General features: G+C 43.5%; 1 protein-coding gene across 1 annotated transcript; it reads left to right on the forward strand.

The window, feature by feature from the left end:
* The first annotated feature begins 13533 nt into the window (after positions 1 to 13533).
* LOC120885198 (serine protease 40-like) lies at positions 13534 to 22290 on the forward strand. The gene is made up of 6 exons (XM_078018467.1): positions 13534 to 13660; positions 14368 to 14530; positions 16455 to 16741; positions 18958 to 19133; positions 20540 to 20725; positions 21997 to 22290. The coding sequence occupies exons 1-6, from the start codon at positions 13534 to 13536 to the stop codon at positions 22288 to 22290; spliced, it is 1233 nt and encodes a 410-aa protein (XP_077874593.1).
* Positions 22291 to 23730: the final 1440 nt, after the last annotated feature.

Raw genomic sequence — 23730 nt, forward strand, 5'->3', positions numbered from 1 at the left:
GCTCCCACAGGCGGCTAGCAACCAGGACTCTCAGGTCTGACAGGATGATCTAAACAGGGGCTTTTGGTCACCCGGCAGCAATACAATGTCCCTCAGCAACTGGCCATGTCACCTGACCAAGCTTCACGATTGAGACAGGGAAGGAAATCTCCACCCCCTGGGCCCTTATCATTGCCTGTCTGGATGTGTGTAGACATGGCAGGGGTGAAGCTGAGGGAATTCATATGACAACTACTGGGAGCCAGGCACCTTCATACAAACCACTCCATCCTCAGGAAACCTGCTGAAGACAAGGAAATTGAGGTGCATGTTGGGTGAATTAATTTTTCCAAGGCTACCTGGTATGTAAACATCAAAAGCTGGTGTTATGGTTTGAATGTGAGTTGTCCAGCAAATGCAAGAAGGATTAGAGGTGAAATGATTGGGTTCTGAGAGCCTTCACCCAGTCAGTGAATTGATTCCCTCGTGGGATTAACTGAGTGGTGACTGAAGGCAGGTAGGGTGTGGCTGGAGGAGGGGGGTCATTGGGGGTGTTGCTTTGGGGTACATATTTTGCATCCGGCAAGTGGAGTTTCTCTCTGCGTTCTGATCATCATATGAGCTGTTTCCCTCCACCACACTCTTCCACCATGATGTTCTGCGTCAACTCAGGCTCTGAGGAAAGGAGCTGGCTGTTTGTGGACTGAGACCTCTGAAACTGTGAGCCCCCAAATGAACTTTTCCTCCTCCATAATAGTTCTAGTCACAGCAGGAAGAAAAGCTGACGGAAACAGCCAGGTTGTATAATCCTTGCTATTCATGAGGCTGAGGCAGGAGGTTCCCGAGTTTGAGGCCAAACTGGGCAACTCAGGGGGACCCTGTGTAAACTAACAAACAAACAAACGACAGGTGTAGACGTGTCTCGCTCAATATCCTCTGTTATCTTCAACTTCACTCCATCTGTTTCCTGGGTGATCTTCCTGCCTCTGTCTTTGGAAGGCCTTGGCACCAAACCCTTCATCATTGTTACCATTTCCACCAGCATCTCAGTGTTGCCATTATTGCCATGTCTTCCTCACTGTCATGGTCACCTTCTCCTATCCTCATCACCACCACCTCCTCCTCATGATTATCAACATCATCATCACCATCATCCGCAACACCATCACCTCCTCGAATGTTGCTGATAATCAACAAAACTCTCCACTGGTTTATCATTGCTCTCGAGACTAAAAAAATCAATATCACACACATGCGCGCACACACACACACACACACACACACACACACAAAAGAAACAAACAAACAAACAAAAAACCACCAGAAAATTTACAGACTCACACACACACACACACACACAAAATGAAGATCACTATACTTTGGGTCTGAAATGTCCCACAAATGCCCATGCATTAAAGATTTGATCTTTAGCTTGTGGCACAATTGGGAGGTAGTGAAACCTTTAATATTTGAGGCCTAGTTGGCAGAATTTAGGTCATTTAGGGTGTGTCCTTAATGGTGATATTAGGACCCTTCCTCTCTCTTTGCTTCTCAGCTGCCGTGAGGTGAGCTGACCTCCACCATACACTCCTGCTTAAAGAAATAGGGCCAAGTAATCGTGCACTGAAACAAACCTCTGAAATCACAAATCAAAATAAACCTCTTGTCTTTTTATGTTGATCACCTCAGGTAGTTTTTCACAGTGACAGAAATCTGACTAACACAAAAATCTTTCTTGCAGCCTCTCCTCATACCTCCCTCCCTCTTTTGTCCTTTCTGTCTTAGTGATTTTATTTAGAGACAGAGTCTCACTGAGTTGCTCAGCACTGAGTGGTTGCTGAGGCTGGCTTTGAACTTGCAATCCTCCTGTCTCAGCCTCTGGAGCCGTTGGGATTACAGGTGTGTGTCACCGCGCCCAGCTAGCACTTTTTTTTTTTTTAAAGGCAAGTGTCAGCAATATTTTATTGATTATTTTAATTAATTTATTCATCTATTTTAATTAAGTATATATAACAGCATTTTAATTCATTGTACACAATTGCAGCACAACTTTTCATTTCTCTGGTTGTACACAATGCAGCGTTACACCATATGTGCACTCATACCTGTACCTAGGGTAATGATGTCCATCTCATTCCACAATCTTTCCTGCCCCCATACTCCCTCCCCTCCCCTATGCCCCATCAAAGTTCCTTCATTTTCCCTATGCCCCCACCCCCCCACCTCCACTGTGGCTCAGCATCCACTTATCAGAGAGAACATTTGGTTTTTGGGGATTGGCTTACTTTGCTTAGCATGATATTCTCCAACTCCATCTATTTGCTTGCAAATGCTATAATTTTATTCTCTTTTAATGCTGAGTAATATACCATTGTTTCTTTATCCATTCATCTATTGAAGGGCATCTAGGTTGCTTCAACAGTTTAGCTATTATGAACTTAGCTGCTATAAACATTGATGTGACTGCGTTACTATGGTATGCTGATTTTAAGTCCTTTGAGTATAAACCAAGGAGTGGGATAGCTGGATCAAATGGTGGTTCCATTCCAAGTTTTCTAAGTAATCTCCATACCACTTTCCAGATTGATTGCATCAATTTGTGGTCCCACCGTCAATGTACAAGTGTGCCTTTTCCCTCACGTCCTTGTCAGCACTTAGTGTTGTTTGTATTCTTGCTAACTGCCATTCTGACTGGCATGAGATGAAATCTTAGAATAGTTTTGGTTTGAATTTCTCTAATTGCTAGAGATGTTGAACATTTTTTTATATATTTGTTGATTGATTTTTTATCTTCTTCTGAGAAGTGTGTATTCTGCTCCTTAGCCCATTTATTGATTGGGTTGTTTGTTTTTTTTGGTGTTAATTTTTTTGAGTTCTTTATATATCCTGGAGATTAGTGCTCTATCTGATGTACGGTTAGCATATTTTTTATTAACATTATGGACTATCCTAACAGATGCTCACGGATGCATTACACAAATGTTAACAAATGTTCATGTTTTGCCATATTTGCTTCCAACCATTTTTAATATAAAATTTTATTTTATATAATATTTCACTTTAAAATATTTTACATAATCATATTTATTTATATGATAAAATATATTACTATATTTTTAAATAACAAAACATTTCACATACACTATCCTCTGGTCTATTTCCTTCCTCAGAAGCATCTTCTACCATGGATTATCCATATATTTTTTGCACTCATTTTTCATAAACTCAATGCAAATATGTGATTCCCAAAGTGTCTACTGCATTGATCTCTATGTTTGGTATTTTAGTCACTTCATCTGCTACTTGAGCTTTTCACAGTGTACCCTCTCTTCCAAATCAATGTTGTCAAACACAGATCTAGTTCATTCTATGAAAATGCTCTATAGCATTCTGTTCTCTGACTATCCCCCACTTACTTGCCTTCCTGATGGGTGTTGGTTCCATTTGTAGAATCACAATCAGAAAAACTGTAATAATGCTAAATCAAGTATCTGTATGTGTACCTGTGATGTTTCTCTAGCAGTATGCTTTTTCATGAAGAATCACAACATCATCTGTGTAAGCTGCACTGAGTGGCCCTCCCTAGTGTTAATCTTACAATCCCCAGGAAGTGTAAGAGAGTCATGAAGTGACAGGGTAGCCTGAGTAGGGGCTGGACTCTCATCAGCTGAGGTGAGTTTCCTTCCATTTATTTAGGTACTATCTTAGAGAAAGGCTCACCTTGGAGAAGGGACTCTTGATATTGAGAAAGATGCAGATTCCTGGATTGATCTAGATGTGTTATAGGTAACATGAGGAGCCAGCTGTGTTTCCCCTGCCCAGCCTAGTGGTAGGGCAGCCATGTGTTGACTCTGTTCCTGGAGCACCAGCAGGTCATGATGCCAGCAAGAGTGGACAGCACCCCTCCTCCGGGCATCCTCACTGCTGCTTCCTGGAACCTACTCATCTAGGCAACACTGAAGATTTCTTTATATACTGTTGAGACAGGGGAGGGGTCCTTAGCATCCAACATCAAAGACCTGTGTACCTCCAACAATAGCAAAGAAAATTTTCCTTTTTCAGACAAGGTGCAGGTAGGTGTGGGGGTTACCTTTCACTTTTCTAATGGAATGAACATCTGAAGGCCTCGTTCAGTCACACCACCCCCAGAACCAGAGGGGAGAATCAGCACAGAGGCATTGATGGAACCATCTCCTCTCATCCCTGCCCTCCTCTCAGATCCTTCCCAATCCTATGCAGCATCTCACAGGAATGCAAGGGGATCACTTCCTTTCTGCCTTCCTTGTCACCATGGTTGGGGATGAGGGGACTAACAGAGGCCTCAGGACATCCCATCCAAGCTGGACAGGGGTAGTCCATTCTGACAGGTCTATGACACAAACAAAAGTCAGATGCAGGCTCTGTCTCAATTTTGCAAAGCAGCTGGAAGAGTGAGAAAGGTGTACAGCAAGTCAAGAGAGGAAAAAAGTCTTTCCAAGGACCCACAAAATACCAAAGGGATTCTCAGAGAGAATAAACTTCAATCGATAAGGGAAGAGGAGAAAGATTCCCAAGGGGTCTGGGATGGCGCTGAAGGTGGGAAGGATGTAGAGACCATAAGAAAACTGAAGCTGAGGATGGTGGAAAGAGTGGGTACCCCCCAAGGTTTTGGAGCCATGACTTTAGGTCCTGGTTTAAGTAGGCGAGTGGATTAAGGCGATAGCAAATAGGTTTGTGCTGCCACCTCGTGGCAAAGCTTGGAGCAACTTATTCCTGGAAACCTGACTGAGCAGGAAAATGTAGAGTATGGAGACTTGTAGGTCTGCCCTTAGCTGAGTTTGGGTGAGTGCAGACACTCAGCCAGCAGAAACTGTGCAAAGACTGTGTGGACAGTGGTAACTGGTCTGGTTCTAATGCCTGCAGACTGGGGCCAGGCTGGCACTGACCCTGCCTGCAGGTCACTTTTCTCTGGGTGATGTGGCTCCTCTCTGTGAAATGGGGATAAGTCCAGCTATTCCAAGGGCAGCCGTGGGACTTCAGGGTGCAGCTCTTTCCAAACACCCACAGCCTGCCCAGTACCCTGTCTTTATTCACAGCATCACAGGTGATGGACACGAGACTCCTTCCATACCCTTGTCCTCTATGGGCCCACTGATGTTCAATGTCCAGACTGAACATCATTGATCTTCTGCACCCTGTTTGGAATTGCTTGGAGTGGGTGCAGATGCAGGTAGTCATTAGGGCTGTGACCCACCAGGAGCAGGACATCTGAGGACGCCCAGATCCTGACACTCCTGCCTCTCCCAAGTTCATTTCCTTTCCCAGATTTCCCTGAAGACATTTTCCCCAGAGTGCTGTGCTTTGTCCTGAGACCACCTGCCTGGTTTGTCCTGGCCCCGCCCAGCTGTCACTCTTGCCTCCTCGGAACCTCACTTGTCCCCACACAGGTTCCTTCTCTGATCATGTTTCTTGCCTCCCCATTCTGTTCACTCCCTCCAGATTCCATATAAAATATCCAATATCTCTGACCATATTAGAGAGACACATATTACCTTTTTCTTCAGTTTTAAAAAAATTGTGGTTAAAAATACATAATATAAATTTACCATTTTGACCCCTTTTATGGGTGCACTTCAGTGCTATTAAGTGAGCTCAAAAGCAGGTTATATCCCAGAGCCTTCAGTGAACCTGCAGCCAGCATACACATTGGATGTAAGATCCTGAATAAGACCAAGTTGAACCATGCCATAAATTTCCAATGTTTTATACCACTAGGTTTATAATTTGTTACACAGCATCTTAGCTCCCTGTTACTTTAGATTATCAGTTTATAAAGATAAAATGCTTACTTTGACTAACAGTTTTGAAGGTTTTAGTTCACAGTTGGTTGACCCTGTTACTTTTGGGCCTGTGGTAAGACAGCATATCATGTGGCAGCACATTGAAAAATCCTTTAACTCATGGCTGGGAATCAAAAGAGAAAAGGAGGAAGAGGTGAGGTTCCTTCAAGGGCACACCACCAGTGAACTAAGACCTCCCACTAATACTGTGCTGCCTCAGGTCCAAAAGGAACACGACCAAGCAAACATGAACTGAAATTCTCTGAAACAACAAGCCAAAATACACGTTTTGCTTTTTTATGTTGATTACCTTAGGTATGTGTTATAGTGACACAAAGTTGACTAACACAAAAGGATAGAAAATTTAAACAGATCAGTTTCTACTCATGAAGTTGAAGCAGCCATCAACACAAAAAAGAATAGAAATTTTGATTCTGGGAATAGAGTGTTTCCATAAAAATACAGTAGACCACCTTATCCATGGGACATATGTTCCCATATGTTCCCATATGTCCCATGGATATGTCCTAGTGGATGCTAGAAATTTACATCTCTGCCCTTTGTTTTTCTTTTTTATTTATTTATTTTATTAGATACACGTGATAGTACAATGATCTTGACATTTCATACATTTGAATCAAATGGGGTATAATTTCTCATTTTTCTGATTGTACAGGTTGCAGAATCACATTGGTCATACAGTCACATATATACATACAGCAATAATACAGTCTATTTTATTCTGCTGCCTTCCTCTCCCCTCCCCTCCCATCACTTCTCTCTACCCAATCTAAGGTGATACACTTCTTTTTTTTCCCTCCTCACAACATCATACATGTATTCTGTATAACGATGAGGGTCTCCTTCCATCTCTGTGCAATTCCCCTTCTCCTGCCCTTTGCTTTTCTGAACTTCTAATTTGATTCTTCTTTAGTTCAAACTTATTGATTATGTACCACTGCACCCTTCTGCACAAGGGGGCCTAGGAAGTTTTTTCAACATGCTCAGCTACCCAGACACTCAGAGGCTGCTGCAGTCAGTGTCTCTGGAGGCTTGGCTACAGCTCAAGATGGCAGCAGACCTTGGAGTTAATCATGTGGTCCTGGTTTTATAGGAATGTAGGATGCTGTAGTTAAGAGGGTCATGGAAGCTTCTACCAAGATTTCTAAGGAAGGCCTTGGATACCAGGCAAGGTGTAGTAGGGTCAGAGTCCCTGGGGGCACCCCCTGAGAAGGCCAACTGTGAAGACTTGAGATGGAAATCGAAGCTGTAGTGGAGACCCCTGAGATTGAGAAATGCCAGTAATGTGGGATTCTTCCTAGAAAAGCTGCAAGAATCATGCAAAGACAAGCCAATAGAAAGGCTACTTGGGCTGCAACCAACAACACCACAGGGGCAGAGCTACACAAGCTCTTTGGAGAGAACAACATGATGCTATGTGCCCCAGATGCCTGACGTGGAGGATAAGGATAAAATTTTTTAAATCTTCGAGAGAACAATGACTAGTCACATTTAGAGAAAAACCAATTTGAATTTCAACTGATTTCTCATTACATCTCTTTCAACACTGATGAGATCATCTGAACAAAAACTAAGTAGAGATTCTATAGAATTAAAAAATACAATATATAATTTGGACCTAACAGACATCTTTAAAATATTTCATCCATCCATGACTGAATTTACTTCCTTCTCAGAAGCACATGGAACATTTTCTAAAATAGACACAAATAAATCACAAAGAAAATTTTAGCAAACAAACAAACAAAAAATAGACATGATACCTTGCATTCTATCATATCATGATGGAATGAAATTAGAAATTAATGATAAGATAAAAATAGAAAACACTCTAACATCTGGAGATTAAATAATACACTCTTGAATGATAATTGGATAGCAGGGGAATTGGGAGAGAAATTAAAAAAATACTTAAAGGAAAATGAGAACAGGATATAACATATCAAAATCTTTGGGACAGTGTGAAGGCAGTTCTAAGAGTAGAGTTCATAGCATTAAGCTCATACATTAAAAGTATGGAATAATAATAGATAATCTAACACTACATCTCCAAACTCCAGAAAAAGAAGAACAAACCAATATCAAAATCAGTAGAAGACAAGGAATTATTAAAATCAGAGCCAAAATCAATAAAATTGAGATCTTAAAAAATATATATAAAAGATCAATGAAACAAAGAATAAAACAAAGAATAATATTTTTTTGAAATAAAAAACAAATTGATAAACATTAGGCCAAACTAACTAAAAGAAAGAGAGAAAAAAACACAAATTATCAAAATCCAAGATGAAAAAGGAAGTATCACCATAGATACTACTGAAATCCAAAGGATGATCAGAAACTATGATACTCAAAAGTGTATACTCAAATAGACTACAAAATCTTGAAGATATGAACAAATTCCCAGAGACCCACCCAAGAGGATAGAAAATTTAAACAGATCAGTTTCTACTCATGAAGTTGAAGCAGCCACCAAAAGCCTTCCAACAAAGAAAAGCCCAGGACCAGAATTGATTCTCAGCTGAGTTCTACTAACCTTTAAAAAAGAACACAAATCCTTTTCAAATTATTCCTTCAAATAGAAAAGGATAGGACTCTTCCAAACTCTTTCTTTGAAGCCAGTATCATCCTGATACCCAAACCAAAGACACATCAAGGAAAGAAAATTTCAGACCAATATCCTTGATGAACATGGATGCAAAAATTCTTATTAAAATATTGGCAAACCACATTAAAAAAAACACATAAAAAATCATTGCACCATGATCAAGTGTGATTCATCCCAGGGATGCAAGATTGGTCAACATACAGAAATCAACAAATGTAATTCATCACATAAATAGACTTAAAGACCAGAATCACATGATTATCTCAATAGATGCAGAGAAAGTACTGGATAGCATCCATTAATGCTTAAAACACTAGAAAAACTAGGGATAGAAGGAACTTAACATTATAAAGGATATACATGATAAACCCAAGGCCAATATTATTCTGAATGGAGACAAACTGAAAGCATTTCCTCTAAAAATAGGAACAAGACAAGGATGCCCACTCTTACCATTCCTATGCAACCTTATACTCGAAACTCTAGCCACAGCGATTAGACAAGAGAAGAAAATTAAAGGAATATGAAAAGGAATAGTTTTAACTACCCCTGTTTGCTGACGACATGATTCCATATTTGGAAGACCCCCAAATTCCACCAGAAGACTTCTAGAGCTCATAAATGAATTCAACAAAGAAGCAGGACACAAAATCAACACCCAGAAATCAATTGAGTTCCTATTCTCCAATAATGAATCTGCCAAAAAAGATATTAAGAAAACTATCCCATTCACAATGAACTAAAAATAAAACAAAGTTTGGGAATCAATCTAACAAGAAGGGTGAAGGACATCTACCATGAAAACTATACAACACCAAAGAAAGAAATTGAAGAAGAACTTAGCAGATGGAAAACCTCCCATGTTCTTGGATAGGCAGAATTAATATTATCAAAATGACTATCCTACCAAAGCTCTCTAAGACTCATTGTGATTCTCATCAAAATGCCAATGATGTTCTTCACAAAAATAGAAAAATCAGTCATGAAATTCATTTGGAAAAATAAAAGACCCAGAATAGCCAAAGCAATCATTGGTGAGAAAAGTGAAACAGGCGGTATCTAATAATGGATCTCAAATTATACTAACAAAACCAGCATAATACTGGCACCAAAACAGGCAATTATAACAAAACCAGCATAGTACTGGCACCAAAACAGGCAAGAATACCAATGGAATAGAACAGAAGACACGGATACAAACCCACATATGAAGCATGTGTGATAAAGATTTTCTCCCATTCTGTAGGCTCTCTCTTCACGTTATTGATTTTTTCCTTTGCTGAGAAGATTTTTAGTTGAATTCGTTTCATTTATTGATTCTTGATTTTACTTCTTGGGCTTTAGGAGTCTTACTAAGGAAGTCAGATCCTAAGCCAACATAGTGAAGATTTGGGCCTACTTTTTCTTGTATTAGGCACAGGGTCTCTGGTGTAGTGCCTAAGTATTTGATCCAATTTGAATTGAGTTTTGTGCAGGGTGAGAGATAGGGGTTTGATTTCATTTTGTTACATGTGGAGTTCCAATTTTCCCAGCACCATTTATTGAATAGGCTATCTTTTCTCCCAGTGAATGTTTTTGGTACCTTTGTAACTCATGAAGGATTTATCTTTGGCAGATTATACCCATAAAAGCTTTACTTTGATCCCATGAATGGACAGAAAGGAAAAAATCCAAATCATTTTTAGAATTAACTTAAATGATTTGACTATTGAAAGTACCTGACAATACTGAACTAAAACTGAAATTATTTAACTGTTTACTCAGTTCTTCTGCCAAAGCTGCCCTTTTCTCCTGTGCACATGGAAGCTTATAGTTGAAAATGAGTGACATTAACTTAGAAGAGTAGTTCTTTATCTACACAAGTTATATCTCATAGAGCGGTAGGTATATACACCTTCTGCAGCTGCATGTGTTAGATCATCATCTTTAGGCAGTTGCCTTAGATTAACTGCTTCCACATATTCTGATACTTCTCCAACAAATTTGATTCTTGTTTTCATGTGGTCAATGATATATCACTATGGCCTCTACAGTGGATAATAAATGTCAATAAACATTTTGTGCAGGTTACACATTCCTTATCAAATTTCTCAAAACACAAAAATGCAGTGCTTTTTAAAAAATATGAAACATATTTTTAGTTTTTTGAGATTACTCCTGCCAAAAGGAGTTATTGTAAAAACAAAATGCTGTCAAAAAAAATAGTTAACAGATTTTCGTTATACAAAAAAAGAAAAGATCATGAACAAAAAGTGCTGGTGAGGAGGTGGAGAGAAAGGAACACTTATATATTGTTGGTGAGACTGCAAATTTATTCCCAACAAATTATTAAGGAATAAAATGAACCATATTGTATATATGTAACAGTATGAATCCCACTTTTTTATAGTTCTAACACACCAACAAAAAAGTACTTATGAGATGGTGGAATGTGATGATCATTATTATCCAAAGTACATGTATGAAGACACGAATTGGTGTGAATATACTGTGTATACAACCAGAGATATGGAAAATTGTGCTGTATATGTGTAATAAGAATTATAATGCATTCTGCTGTCACATATAAATAAAAAATTATGCTAAATTTAATAAATTAGAAAGGAAATTTAATAAAATAAAAAAAGTTTTTTAAAAAGTAATTATGAATAAATACAAGGAAGACCTGAAGACCAGAAAAAGGGAACAAAGAGAGAAAGGAGAAATACTGGGGAACCAATTAGAGTAAATTACATTATGTGCATATATGAATGTCACAATGGGCCCCAATATTATGTATAATTACAATGCACTAGTAAAAACATAAATATAATCATGAAAAATTAAAAATCAATAAATGGGATGGTATCAAATTAAAAGCTTCCTCACAGCAAAGGAAACAATCAAGAATGTGAACAGCCTACAGAATGGGAGAAAATCTTTGTCACCTGCACTTCAGATAGGGCATTAATCTCCAGGATATACAATGAGCTCAAAAAACTTAACACCAAAATAACCAACTAACCCAATGGGCTAAGGAACTAATCAGACACTTCTCAAATGACAACAAATATCTGAAAAAGATGTTCAACATCTTTAGCAATTAGAGAAATGCAAATTAAAACCACACTGAGATTTCATTTCTCTTTAGTCAAAATGGCAATTATCAAGAATACAAGGAACAATTAGTATTGGCAAGGATATGGGGAAAAGGGAGTCCTCATACTTTGCTGGCGGGTCTGCAAATTAGTACAATCACTCTGAAAAGCAGTATGAAGATTCCTCAAAAAATTAGGAATGGAACAACCGTATGACCCAGCTAAAAGATTTAAAATCAGCATACTAAGAGCCAAGCACTGTGGTGCATGCCCGTAATCCCAGCAGCTCAGGAGGCTGAGGCAGGAGTATCACAAGTTCAAAGGCAGCCTCAGCAATGGTGAAGTGCTTAGCAACTCAGTGAGACCCTGTCGCTAAATAAAATACAAAATAGGGCTAGGGATGTGGCTCAGTGATCGAGTGCCCCTGAGTTAAATCCCTGGCACCACCCCCCAAAATAATAAATAAATAAATAAATAAAATCAGTACACTATGATGTCATATTCATATCACTGTTTATAGCAGGACAGATCACAATAGGTAATATATGGAGCCAACTTAGGTGTCCTTCAACAGATGAATGGATCAAGCAAATGTGGTACATATACACAATGGAGTATTATTTAGCCAAAAAGAAAAATGAAATTATGGCATTTGTTGATAGATGAATGGGTCCAGAGAATATCATGCTGAGATGAAATAAGCCAATCCTCCAAACCCAAAGGTTGAATGTTTTCTCTGATATGTGGAAGCTAATCCAAAATATGGTAGGGAGGGGGGATAAAAACAAAAATTAGAAGATCAGAGGAATAGACAAAGGGGAATGAAAGGAAGAGAGGAGGGATGGGATAGGGAAAGTCAGTGGAATGAATCTGACCTAACTTTCACATGTATACACTATAGTGAGTCTCACCATCATCTACATTTACAAGACACTAATTAAAAAAACAACAACTATAAGTAAGTGGTAGAATGATCAATACAGTAGAGGAAAGGAATAGAAGGAGCAGAGGGGATGGGGAAATCCTGGGGATTGAATTAGAATAAATTATATTCCTTGCTTTTTAAATTATGTCATAGTATATTCTATTGTCATGTATAATTAAAAAAAGAACCAAAAAAAATTAGAAAAAAAATGAGATGATTCACATCCTGGGTGGAATGGAGCAGGATGGTGTGATATTTCATATTTAGGAATTGTTTGTTTCTGCAATTTTCCATTTAATATTTTTGGACCAGAGTTGATCATGAGAAACTGTGGAAAGCAAAACCCAGGAGAAGAGAACTACTTACCTAAAAACATTTCAATGACTTTGGAATTAGGCAGTGGGTGGAAGTTGCAAGAAAAAAGAAAAAGGAACCAGAAGGCTGGGCATGGTGGCACACACCTGTAATCCCAGAAACTCCAGAGGCCAAGGCAGGAGGATCACAACTTTAGGCCAGACTGGTCAATTTAGCAAGACCCAGTATCAAAAGAAAAGAGAAGAAAAAAAAGGGGGGGTTAGGAATGTAGTTCAATGGTACAGCAGTTATCTAACTTGCACAAAGCCCTGAATTGGAAATATTTCAAGAATTGTATTTAATAGATTACTGCTGGGGAAACTCGTCTACACTGAATTTAGAGGATTTTGAGGAGGGCATTGTGGACTGATGAGGTGGTGATTTTTAGGTGTGGGCGATGACATTTTGCATTTTGAGTGGACGTTATAATGGGATGAGACTCGTGGAAATTTGGGTGGAAAAACATGGTGGGTGTATTTTGCATTGGGGAGGAACATGTCCCTGGAGGTGAGAGGGAGGGGCCCTGCAACACCCTGTCTCTCCCTTCAATCCGGGGCCTCCCAGTGATCATTGTCCCCTGCAACCCTGGGGCTCTTGCACATTCGGCTTGCAACTTCTCGCACTGGGCAGCCATTGGTGAGGTCTGGTCCCTGGAACCCCTGGACAGACCCAGGCAGTTTGCCAGCGAGCTGTTTGCTACAGGAGCGCGCGCTGTCTGATTCATCCGCGAAGCAGATGTGAACCGACCACATGGCGAGTACCGGGTCCAAACGATCAGGCGTAGGCAGGCAGGGGCTCTGTATGCTGGCTACTCTCCTGTTCTGCCTGTGCCTCCAGCCACTGCATGCCCAAAACACCATGCCCAACCTATCAGAGGGTAAGTGGGCAGATGCAAGGGGTGGCCTCAGAGGGCCAGGCCCTAGTCGTCTTTCAGCAGAACTCATATCCTTTCCCCTTCTCCTGACCCCTGACATTTCCCAGGATAACCTCAGCCAGGCCAAATCTAGCTATAGGAGTCCTAAAAGTAGGCAGCTAGGAGGCCTCTGAACCAGGAGAGGGGGCAATGGGAGGGGGACTGAGAAGGCCTAGGGAAGGGGAATATACAAAGAGTGCCTTGTTTCCCTTATAGTTTTTCCTGCAATGAATTTCATGTCAGTTAATGGGCCAAGGGCCTGCATTAGCTTTTCTGGGTGTTATCACACCTTCTTTTTAACCAGCAGAGGTGGGAGGTCACAGTCAAGCAACCTAAGCCCTGAACCGTAATATCCCTTCTATCAGTTTTCAGTTTGTCTTCAAATAGGGCTGTGCTCCTTAGGTGAAAAAGATCTGAGCCCAGTTCAGGACCCACCACCCTCCCTGGACCTCTGCTCTGTGCGGACTTTTTTCCATGAGATGCAGCATCAGGCTGATATCCCCCTGCCGGAACTCATGCATGTCACTTCATCCTGGGCCTTGGATATTCCTACTTGGGAAATGAGAGGAGGGGCCATGGTGTCCCCTAGGTGCTGTTGAAGTTGATATGTGGGGGCATCAAGGGCTGGTATTCTGAATGCAGATACTTCATGTGTGGAATTGTCTCCGCAGTATGTGGCAGGACCAGATTTACAGGGAAGATCTTTGGTGGTCAGAATGCAGAACCTGAACAGTGGCCATGGCAGGCCAGTATATTTCTCAATGGCACATATGTCTGTGGAGCTGCCCTCATTGACAGCAACTGGGTGGCCTCTGCAGCCCACTGCTTCCAAAGGTGCAATTTCCCTCTGTGGGGCCCCAGCCACTAGGAAGGGACTGCAGGAGGGAGGCACAAGGTGGGCAGGATAGAAGAGACTTTCCTATTTAGGCTTTATTCTAGGACAGTTTGATGCCATCAGGTGTCCCTGTGCTGTTGCCCTGCCTTTGGTCCAATGTGCCCTCTACCTGGAATGCCATCCCTGCTTGTCTGTGTGCTTCTTCTAGGCAGAAGTCCCTGACTTCATCTCACACCCTAAGGATGCCCTGCACTCCCCCATCCCCACTTCCACTTTGGTAAACCCACCAAGATGATGTAGTTGTCACCATGACATGCACATTGCTCTTTTTATTTTTTTAAATTTTTTTTAGTTTTAGATGGACACAACATCTTTATTTATTTACTTATGTGGTGCTGAGGGTTGAACCCAGGGCCTCACACGCACAAGGCAAGTGCTCTACCACTGAGCTACAACCCAGCCCACATGTTACTTTTAAATAGCCAACTAGAAATTAATTCACTCTGGTTGTGATTACCAATAAATACTGGAAATTAGACTTGAGTTCAAAAATGACCACCCCTACTCTTTATTTTCCATAAACACTAGGGATAAAAATCTCACCCTCTCGGGATGGACTTTGTAGTCTGTGTCCTACCCACTCCTAGACAGTGTCAGCAGATGTCATCAGACCTTAGTTAACTCTTGTGCAAATGGTAGTGACTGTGTCCTTGTCCCTGGCCATATGTGTAGAACAGGCTCCAGGTGTTAGTCAGAATGCTAGTCCCAGGTCCCTGTTTCCCAGGGCAGGTGGATTGGGTTTAGCTCACATAGACAGATGTCTTGCCTCCTCTAGCCAGGGCTCTCCACAAGCTATCCAGGGCACACTTACTGTGAAGTCTTGGGCCCGGGTCCTAGCAACCTGCACATTGCACTACATCCCTCTCTGGAGTTGTCCTGGGACCCTGTTTAACCAACACCAGGGGTTCCTGCTGCTCCTGTAGTGATATACCTAGGAAGAGCTGAGGTTACCACCATCCCCTAGACCAGTATAAGGGATAAGTAAATAATTTCTGCCCTGAGAGAGTGAGGCAGATCATCAGGAGGCTGACTCACTCTGTGACCAGAGAGGAAAAGGAGGACACCACAGTTCATCCCAGAAGTCAGAGCTGTAGGAGAGGCTGACTGTGGGATCCCAACTGGGTTCCATTATTATATTCAGCACCTAGGAGTACCAAGCCCACATGGGAGATGTGGAGATGCAAGATCCACCTTGAAAGCGAGACACAAACCCAACTTCCACAGTAGACCCTAAGGACATATCAGGGGGGACACCATGGTTCCATCCAGTGTGAAAGCATGGAACTGGAGGGTCTTTTGGAGAGAAGGATCCAGGCATGAGGAGTCTGGGTAGGGGCACCACACAAGTGTGTTATGTGGGCTGGAAGGTCACTAGGGTTTCAAAAACAAGAAGTTTCCATGTATTCCTCCTTTTCCTTCACTACGACTTGTCGAGTGCCTGTGCCCAGGTTGGAGCCAGCCAGCTTGTAGAGAGGATGATGTGAGGATTGGAGGGAGGGGTCATGCTGGCCTGGGAAGTGGGGACTTTGAGAAGTCTGTTGGGACATAAGAGAGTTTGATCAGGGATGAAAGTGCGGCACATCTCTTCCCCTCCAAACCCTATATGTTTCTTTCTAGCAATAAGGTCCTCTGCTCCTTGGATTCTGGGGCATGCTGGAAAAGCCATTAGAAGCCTTCAAAGGACTAATATCCTAGGGCTGTGGGCAGAATCAAACTTACCTCAAGAGAAGGGCTATCCTGGTATTAGAAAAGGAGGCCAGAGAAACTTCTGAAATGATGGGGTGAGGCTGGTTGTCTGCCAGGTGGGTGGACAGTCGGAGCCAGGGTGCCCGTGCAGCACTCAGAGCATCTGCCTCCCGACAGGTCCCAGAACCCAGATGACTACTGGATCCTGCTAGGGTACAACCGGATGACGGATCCCAGTAACTACAGCATGCAGATGGCAGTGAGCCAGCTCATTGTCCACCCAGACTTCGACAAGCATCATTTTTTAGGGAGTGACATCACCTTGATGAAGCTGCAGGTGCCTGTGAATTTCAACTCCCATGTCCTGCCTGCCTGTCTCCCAGACAGCTCCACAAAGCCGGACCCTAAGAGTTCCTGCTGGATAAGTGGCTGGGGGATGACAGTTGATGAAACTGATCATGCAGGCAAGCAAAAGAGGGCAAGGGGTTGGGAGACCATTGTAGGCCCTTCCTGTCCTTCTAAAACTTCACATATTCCTCAGTCTACTGTGAAAAAAACAAAACAAAACAAACAGAAAAAAAAGAGAAGGAAAACAAAACAAAAAATACCTCTTACTTTCAGAATCAGAAACTTGAGCTCTTTGACTCCAGAGCCATTCTCATTTCCAGGGCTCTGAACAGCCAGACTCCAAGGTTCTGATTTATCTTTCATGGCTATGGAAAGTGTTGAGAAAAGGACCTGTGTCTGGCTGAGACCAGCTGGGGCATTTATGACTGAAGGACATTTACCTCTCTGAACCTCACTGCTCATCGATGAGTGCAAGCAAAACTTGCCTATTCTGCCAGCTTCCGCAGGTTCCACATCTGTGGACTCAAACAATGGTGGATCCAAATCATTGGTGGGCCAGCCACGGTGGTCCATGCCTATAATCCCAGTGGCTCAGAAGGCTAAAGCAGGAGAATCATGAGTTCAAAACCACCTTCAGCAATTTAGTGAAACCCAGTCTCTAAATAAAAATTTAAAAGAGGCCAGGGTATGGTTCAAATACTCCTGGGTTCAATCCCCCCTACACACGCACACACACAAAATGGTGGGAGAAGAATGGGGGTTAGGTAATATGTATTTTCATTATTCTATAAACAATATAGTATAACAACTATTTACATAGAACTTACATTGTGTTAGGTATTACAAATAATCTAGGGATGATTTAGAGGATAACAAAGTATTAGTTCTATGCATATACTATACCTTTTTTTAATAAAGGACTTGAGCATTTGAAATTTTGGTATGGGGTCCCTGCAGATACTGAAGGATGACTGTGTAGAGTTTTTGTTGTTGTTGTTGTGTTGTGTTGTTTTTTGTTTTTTGGTACTGGGGATTGAACTCAGGGACTCTCGGAACACTGAGCTACATGTCTACCCCAATTCTGAATTTTATTTAGAGATAGGGTCTCACTGTGTTGCTTAGTGCCTCGCCATTGCTGAGGCTGCCTTTCAACTTGCAATCCTCTTGCCTTAGCCTCCCGAGCCGCTGGGATTGCAGGCATGCACCACCACGCCAGGCTGACTGTGTAGTTTTATGTTGAGAGGGAGAATGTCAAGCAAAGATTTTTACACAAGAGTGAATGCTTTTGATTTAGGAAAATATACTGATGAGTGAAAAAAAAAAAGCAAAATGTAAATTTGGCGTGATTCATAGGGTTACTATCTAGAAGAACATCTCTGCATAGGCTTTGGAGACAGGAACTTCTTTGGGGTTGAGGTCAGAATCATCATCCCTGGTCTTGGTCTCTAAATGTCAATCATGAGAATAGCTAACACTTCAACATTTCCAAGGACACCCTGCTGGGATGTATTGTCGCATACTCCAAGAACCACTGGCAAAGCAAGGAGGATCTCCAAAATGGGTCTAGATAATAGTTGGAGCATGAAGGGAAGTCATGGGCTGGGGCAACCACGAGGGCACAGAGTAGCTGACATGAGCGGGCCCTCAGTGTCCTTTCTCCAGGCCCTCGCCTGACCACAGTTGCTTGGCCTGAACTCAGGTTTGAGATTTGCCAACCATCAGGGCCTTAGATAGCAAGCACTGTGCCAAGTAAGCCATCATCCTAGCATTGTGTTCCTAAGTGGGGACCCCAGGCCACATGTGTGAGTGACAACTGGAAATAGAATCCAGTTGTCCAAGTCCACTTGCTCCTTGAGATGGGGCCGGTCTTATTGACACCCGTGATACATGCCACTGCTGCATCTTAGCCAGACTGAGAGTCTCAGTTCCCATATTTGCTGCCTCCAGCACTGTCTCCACAGCAGCCAGAAGTCTTGTTTCTGAAACATAAGTAAATGTTTCTATTATTTTGAAGTGTGCTTGGGATAAAATCCCAGTTCCACAGACTGGTGAGAAGGGCGCTGCCTATTCTGGGCCCTGCTATGATTGTGTCTCATCTTTTCAAGTCCCTGCTCTTGGGCCTTTGCAGTCACACTGACCTCTGTCCTGGTCCTTGCCACCCAGACCCCTTACTGTGGCTCTTGAGAACACCTTTTCTCCTGGTCTTGCATTCAACAGGGGAGGCCTTCCCAGCCCCTGCCAGCTAGAATGGGCACCCTCCATCAGCAAGCAGGCGGGAGAGGGAGTTGGCTTTGCCCTGGGCTGCACCTCACATCTGAATCCTCTCCCACAGAATCACTGCCACCTGCCATAACACTTCAGGAGGCAGAGGTCAGTCTCTTAGACAATGAGGACTGTAACGCCTATTATAGATATTCAGACCCCAACGCAACTGGCTCAAAATCTGTTGGTGTATTTGACGACATGGTGTGTGCTGGGGACCCCATGAATGGAACATCCATCTGCCGGGTAAGTGAACTAACTCACAGTCTCCGGCTGGGCTTGGCCACCTCTCTGCTGCAGTGTTCCCTCCCCCTGGGTCTTCTTTGTACCTAGAGCCCCTAAAGAGCACCGTTAATACCCCATCCATTTTCTTTGTATCTTTTTAAAAATGTTGTCAAAGTGTAGCATGGAGAAAAGAGGAGATATAACTTGAACAGCTTGATGAATTTTTAGAAAGGGATATATTCATATACCAGCACCCATAGGGTCCCACTCATTGCCCCTTCCTGTCAATAACTCCTCCAGAATAGCCCCCTCCTAATTTATAAGGTGCTATGGCTTTGTTCTTAAACTTAACCTGAATGCAAATCAGATGTGATGAGGGCTTTTGCCTCTTAGTCACTAATATGCTAGTGACATTTGTCCATTCCACTGTGTAAGCACACATTTCTACTTATCCCTCCACGTATTGGTGGAATTGGGGGCAGTTTCCATTTGGGCTCTCTGTGAATGTCATTGCTGTGAACGTCCTGTGTGTGTGAGCTTTAGGTCCCCATTTTGATTGGAGGTCACCCTGGTAGTGGATTGTTATTTCATGATTGTGTCCATTTACACTCCCATCAGCAGTGAGTGAGAGTTCAATTTGCTGCACGTTGCTGCCAATTACTCAGGATCATCCACTCTTTTCATTTTAACCACTGTATGTGATTTTTGATCTGCATCTGATAACTAATGAAGATAAATATTTTTATATGTCTGTTACAAACTATTTTTCATATATTATTGCCTTTTTGTGAAGTGTGGGGGTCATCTGTCTTTTGTATTGAATCATAGGATCTCTTTATATATATTTGGATATGGGTCCATCATTGGATGCATGTATTATGAATGCTTTCTCTGTGTAAACTTTCCATTTTATAGTGAGGAAATTAAAGAGAGGACGTGGTCAGCACTCTAAGGATGCATGGCCATAAGTTAAGCGTGAAGAGTCTCTGACCCCCTTGAGAGTTGTGTTCCCCCCACTACTGCAGCCTCCCCTCCCTCTTTTGCACTTTCCCTCTTGCTCTTGCTCTTTCCTGGCTGGTCCTGCAGCTCAGAAGTATTCTCACATGCTCACTTCCTGACCCCACAACCTCCTCCTGCTACTCAGTCCTCACTTCTCAGCAGGCCTCACCTCTGGCATTTTTGCATATGCTCTTTCTTGCTCTCTTGATTTGGATCCTCACTTCTGTCTGTCACATGCTGCAGGAGGCCCCTCCTGTCTCCCCTGCACTCTTCACCCCTCCTCTGGACATCAAGACCCAACCTCTTCTCAATGGTCAGACTGCTGTTCTTGCCTTGCATTTGAACCTGGATAAAGAGGGGATCTGACATGAAAAATCCTGTGTGCTGACCATTTCCCACCAGACACTGCCCCCCCCCTTCTTCCACAGCTGTATCCTGACCAGTTCCAGAGCCCTGCTGCTGGTCTGGCCCCAGCAGCCCCAGAACATCCTTTCAGTATCTGCACACAGTCCCTTCACCTCCCTGCTGAGAATTTCCATGTCCTTGCCTATCTCCAACCACACTCAGGCCTCACTGCTCCTCCAGTCTCCTCAGAGAAGCCCTCTGATGGTCCAGTTAGTGCAAACCTTCTGGGACTCTTCCTGTTGCCTGTGTGGCCCCCTTTCCACATGTTATATGTGCAGGTGTGTGGACAAGTGGACTTGTCCCAACAAGCACTGCTTGCATAGAGACTCCCCAGGGGGTATTATTCAACAGACCGCTGGAGGGCAATATGTTTCTTTGAGCTCCTATTTTTGGCTTGTGAGGTAAAGCCATTTCACCTGTGATTTTTAAAAGGGACCTTCCCTTCTGGGGCCCTGCCATACTTAACAGTACCCAGCATTCTTCTGAAGACCCTGGAACTCTGTGTGTTTCCAACTGAGCCCCAGACTGGGCCCACCTCTTTTACCCTTAGCACATTCAACAGCTTGGCATTTTCTAAAGAAGCTCAGTTAAGGAAATGAAGATATGCTAGAGACTTATTAAGTCAAAGACAAAAGGCATAGATACCTTGCTGGACAGAGGATTTAACCAAAGTCCCTGAGCCAGGCCTCCAGGCCAGCCACCTAGCCACCCCATGGACCTCAAAGCCATCTTCCATGTGGATGAAAAGGTGGAGGGCACACTGTGGCTCCTAGCAATCCCCAGTGCCTTCTCATAGGTCTGTGAGTGTCAGCTGTGGAATGGGTCTCTAGGGTTCTGGCCTGGAGATATTGATCCAGGAGGTTTCCCCTGTACCTGGATTTTATTTATTTATTTATTTATCTGGGTACTGGAGATTGAACTCAGAGACACTTGACCATTGAGCCACATCCCCAGCCCTATTTTGTATTTTAATTTATGATAGGGTCTCACTGAGTTGCTTAGCACCTCACCATTTTCGAGGCTGGTTTCGAACTTGTGATCCTCCTGTCTCAGCCTCCTGAGTCCCTGGGATTATAGGCGTGCACCACTGCACCCGGCCATCTGTACCTGGATTTTAAAAATGTACCTCTGTGGTTCTGATGAACACGACTCTGAAGATGTTTCTTAATGGTAGAGCTCCTCCGAGTTTAATCTCTAGTACTGAAAATAAAAGGAAAAGAAAAAATTATCAGGGTATGGTTGGGTGTAAGGGCATGAGAAAGACCAGAGCAGGATCCTGGGATAAGCAGCAGCAACAGAGATTTTTGTCACTCCTAGGCTCTTAGGAACAAGAAAGGAAGAGCCTTGGAGAGAAGGGGCCTTTGGAGTGGCAAAGACAGCCAGGAGACCCCTCGTGTCTACCTTGTCCTCTCCATACTGGGTAATGCATATTCCTGCCTGTCCTGGTCCTACTGCCCATGTCCTTTGTCTTTCTCCTCAGGGAGATTCTGGGGGTCCCCTTGTCTGCCCGCTGGACGGTGTTTGGTACCTGTTTGGACTGACCAGCTGGAGCGCAGAATGCCGCTTTCCCGTTGGTCCCAGTGTCTTCACCAATCTCAGCTACTTCGCTGACTGGATCAAGCAGCACCAGAAGGAGGCTCCCACCCCCAGCAACATCATGGCCTCATCTACACAAAAGCAGCCTGCTCTGAGCCCTGTCCTGAAGCCCAGGACGACTGTGCTGCTGTCTGCTCAGTTCCTCCTGCTGTGGCTGAGTTTGGTCAGTGCTCAGTGACAGGCTCGTAGCACGTCCATACCCAGTTTTCCTCCCCAAGGCCCCTGGCTGAGCTCTGCACTGTCCTTCCATGCTTCCATCTCTGGGCTGTCCTGTCCATCTAAGGCCCAGGCCTGATGAAATAAAAACAACCCAAGGAACTTCTGGCTCCTGTTTCGAACCTGTCAGTGCCATACCTCAGGCCCTGCTGGGCTTCAAGCTGCTTAGTGGCAGAAGGCCTCACTCCTCCCTGGGAAGGGACAGGTGAGGGGACACCCAGGGGACTGGGCTGGCCATATGTGAGTTTCGTCACTGTCTTCAGGCCCCAGTCTTACCCTCAAGGGTATGTGGTTTCTAGAAGGAGCCACAGTGCAGGGGTTGGAACCTCAGTATGTGGGAGAAGTTCTCATGATCCTGGAGCTGGATGATTTGCCCCCATTGAGTATGAGCAAGTGTCTTCCAGGCCCACAGGTCACAGAGGCTCTTCTGGAGAAGTTTCAAGTAAAGGGCATAGGGCCCTGAGGTCTGTGTCTTGGGTCAGCAATCTTGGGAGCCCTGTTGTCCCTGTACCTACCATCTCCCCCTCCCCATATCTCCATCAGCCTGGGCCCCAGTGCCTCTGGGCTTGCTTCAGCATGTGTGTTTGAGGCTTAGAAGGCCCAGGACTTGCTGGCCTAGCACTCAGCTGGCCCTTGGAGCACTGGCCACCCACAGTTCTCATTGCCACTTATCTTCCGCCCAGGGTGGCTCATGCCGCCTGGCCTGGTGTTCACCCACACACAAACTTCAGCCTTGTCCCTCAACAGGCATGTTCCCATGGGAAGCTTGGGGTTATCTGATTGCCCAAGTCCCTCAGGCCTCCTCTAACAGTGCAGGCAGGCTCCCACACCTAGTGTTCTCTGCAGACCTACTGGATCACAGCTTTAGCCCCACTCCCTGCTACCTGGGATGCACCTCAGCACTCACTTCTATTAGCCAGGTGCAATCTATTTTTACAGATCTGGATGGTTCAGTTACTTGTCTGAGGTCATGTAGGTAGTAACCTGAGGAGGATTTCACACCAAGATCTGGAGAAAGACAACAAGAATTTGTTCTTCCCACTAGGGCAGGTCATTCCCAGAGGCCACAGGCCCTGTCTGACTTTTCCTTGGAGGCCACATTTTAGAGGCATCAGCTACCCTGCCCCCTATGGTTGGTTGAAAGGGAGGTTCCCAGCGTGGAGAACACATCTTCAGGACTGGTGAGCCAGGGTCTAGGGGTATCCCTTGAATGACCTTTCACCAAAGGTATGGTAGAGAGTACACTTAAGTTGGTATATTTTCAGAGTGCTTATTTACTGAAGAACCAATGTTTGTCTGGATGCAGTGACACATGCTTATAATCCGTGCAACATGGGAGACTGGGACAGGAGATCACAAGTTAGAGCCTAGACTGCACAATTTAGGAGACCCTTCTCAAAAT

This window comes from Ictidomys tridecemlineatus, chromosome 7 (assembly GCF_052094955.1).
Source record: "Ictidomys tridecemlineatus isolate mIctTri1 chromosome 7, mIctTri1.hap1, whole genome shotgun sequence".
NCBI lineage: Eukaryota > Metazoa > Chordata > Mammalia > Rodentia > Sciuridae > Ictidomys > Ictidomys tridecemlineatus.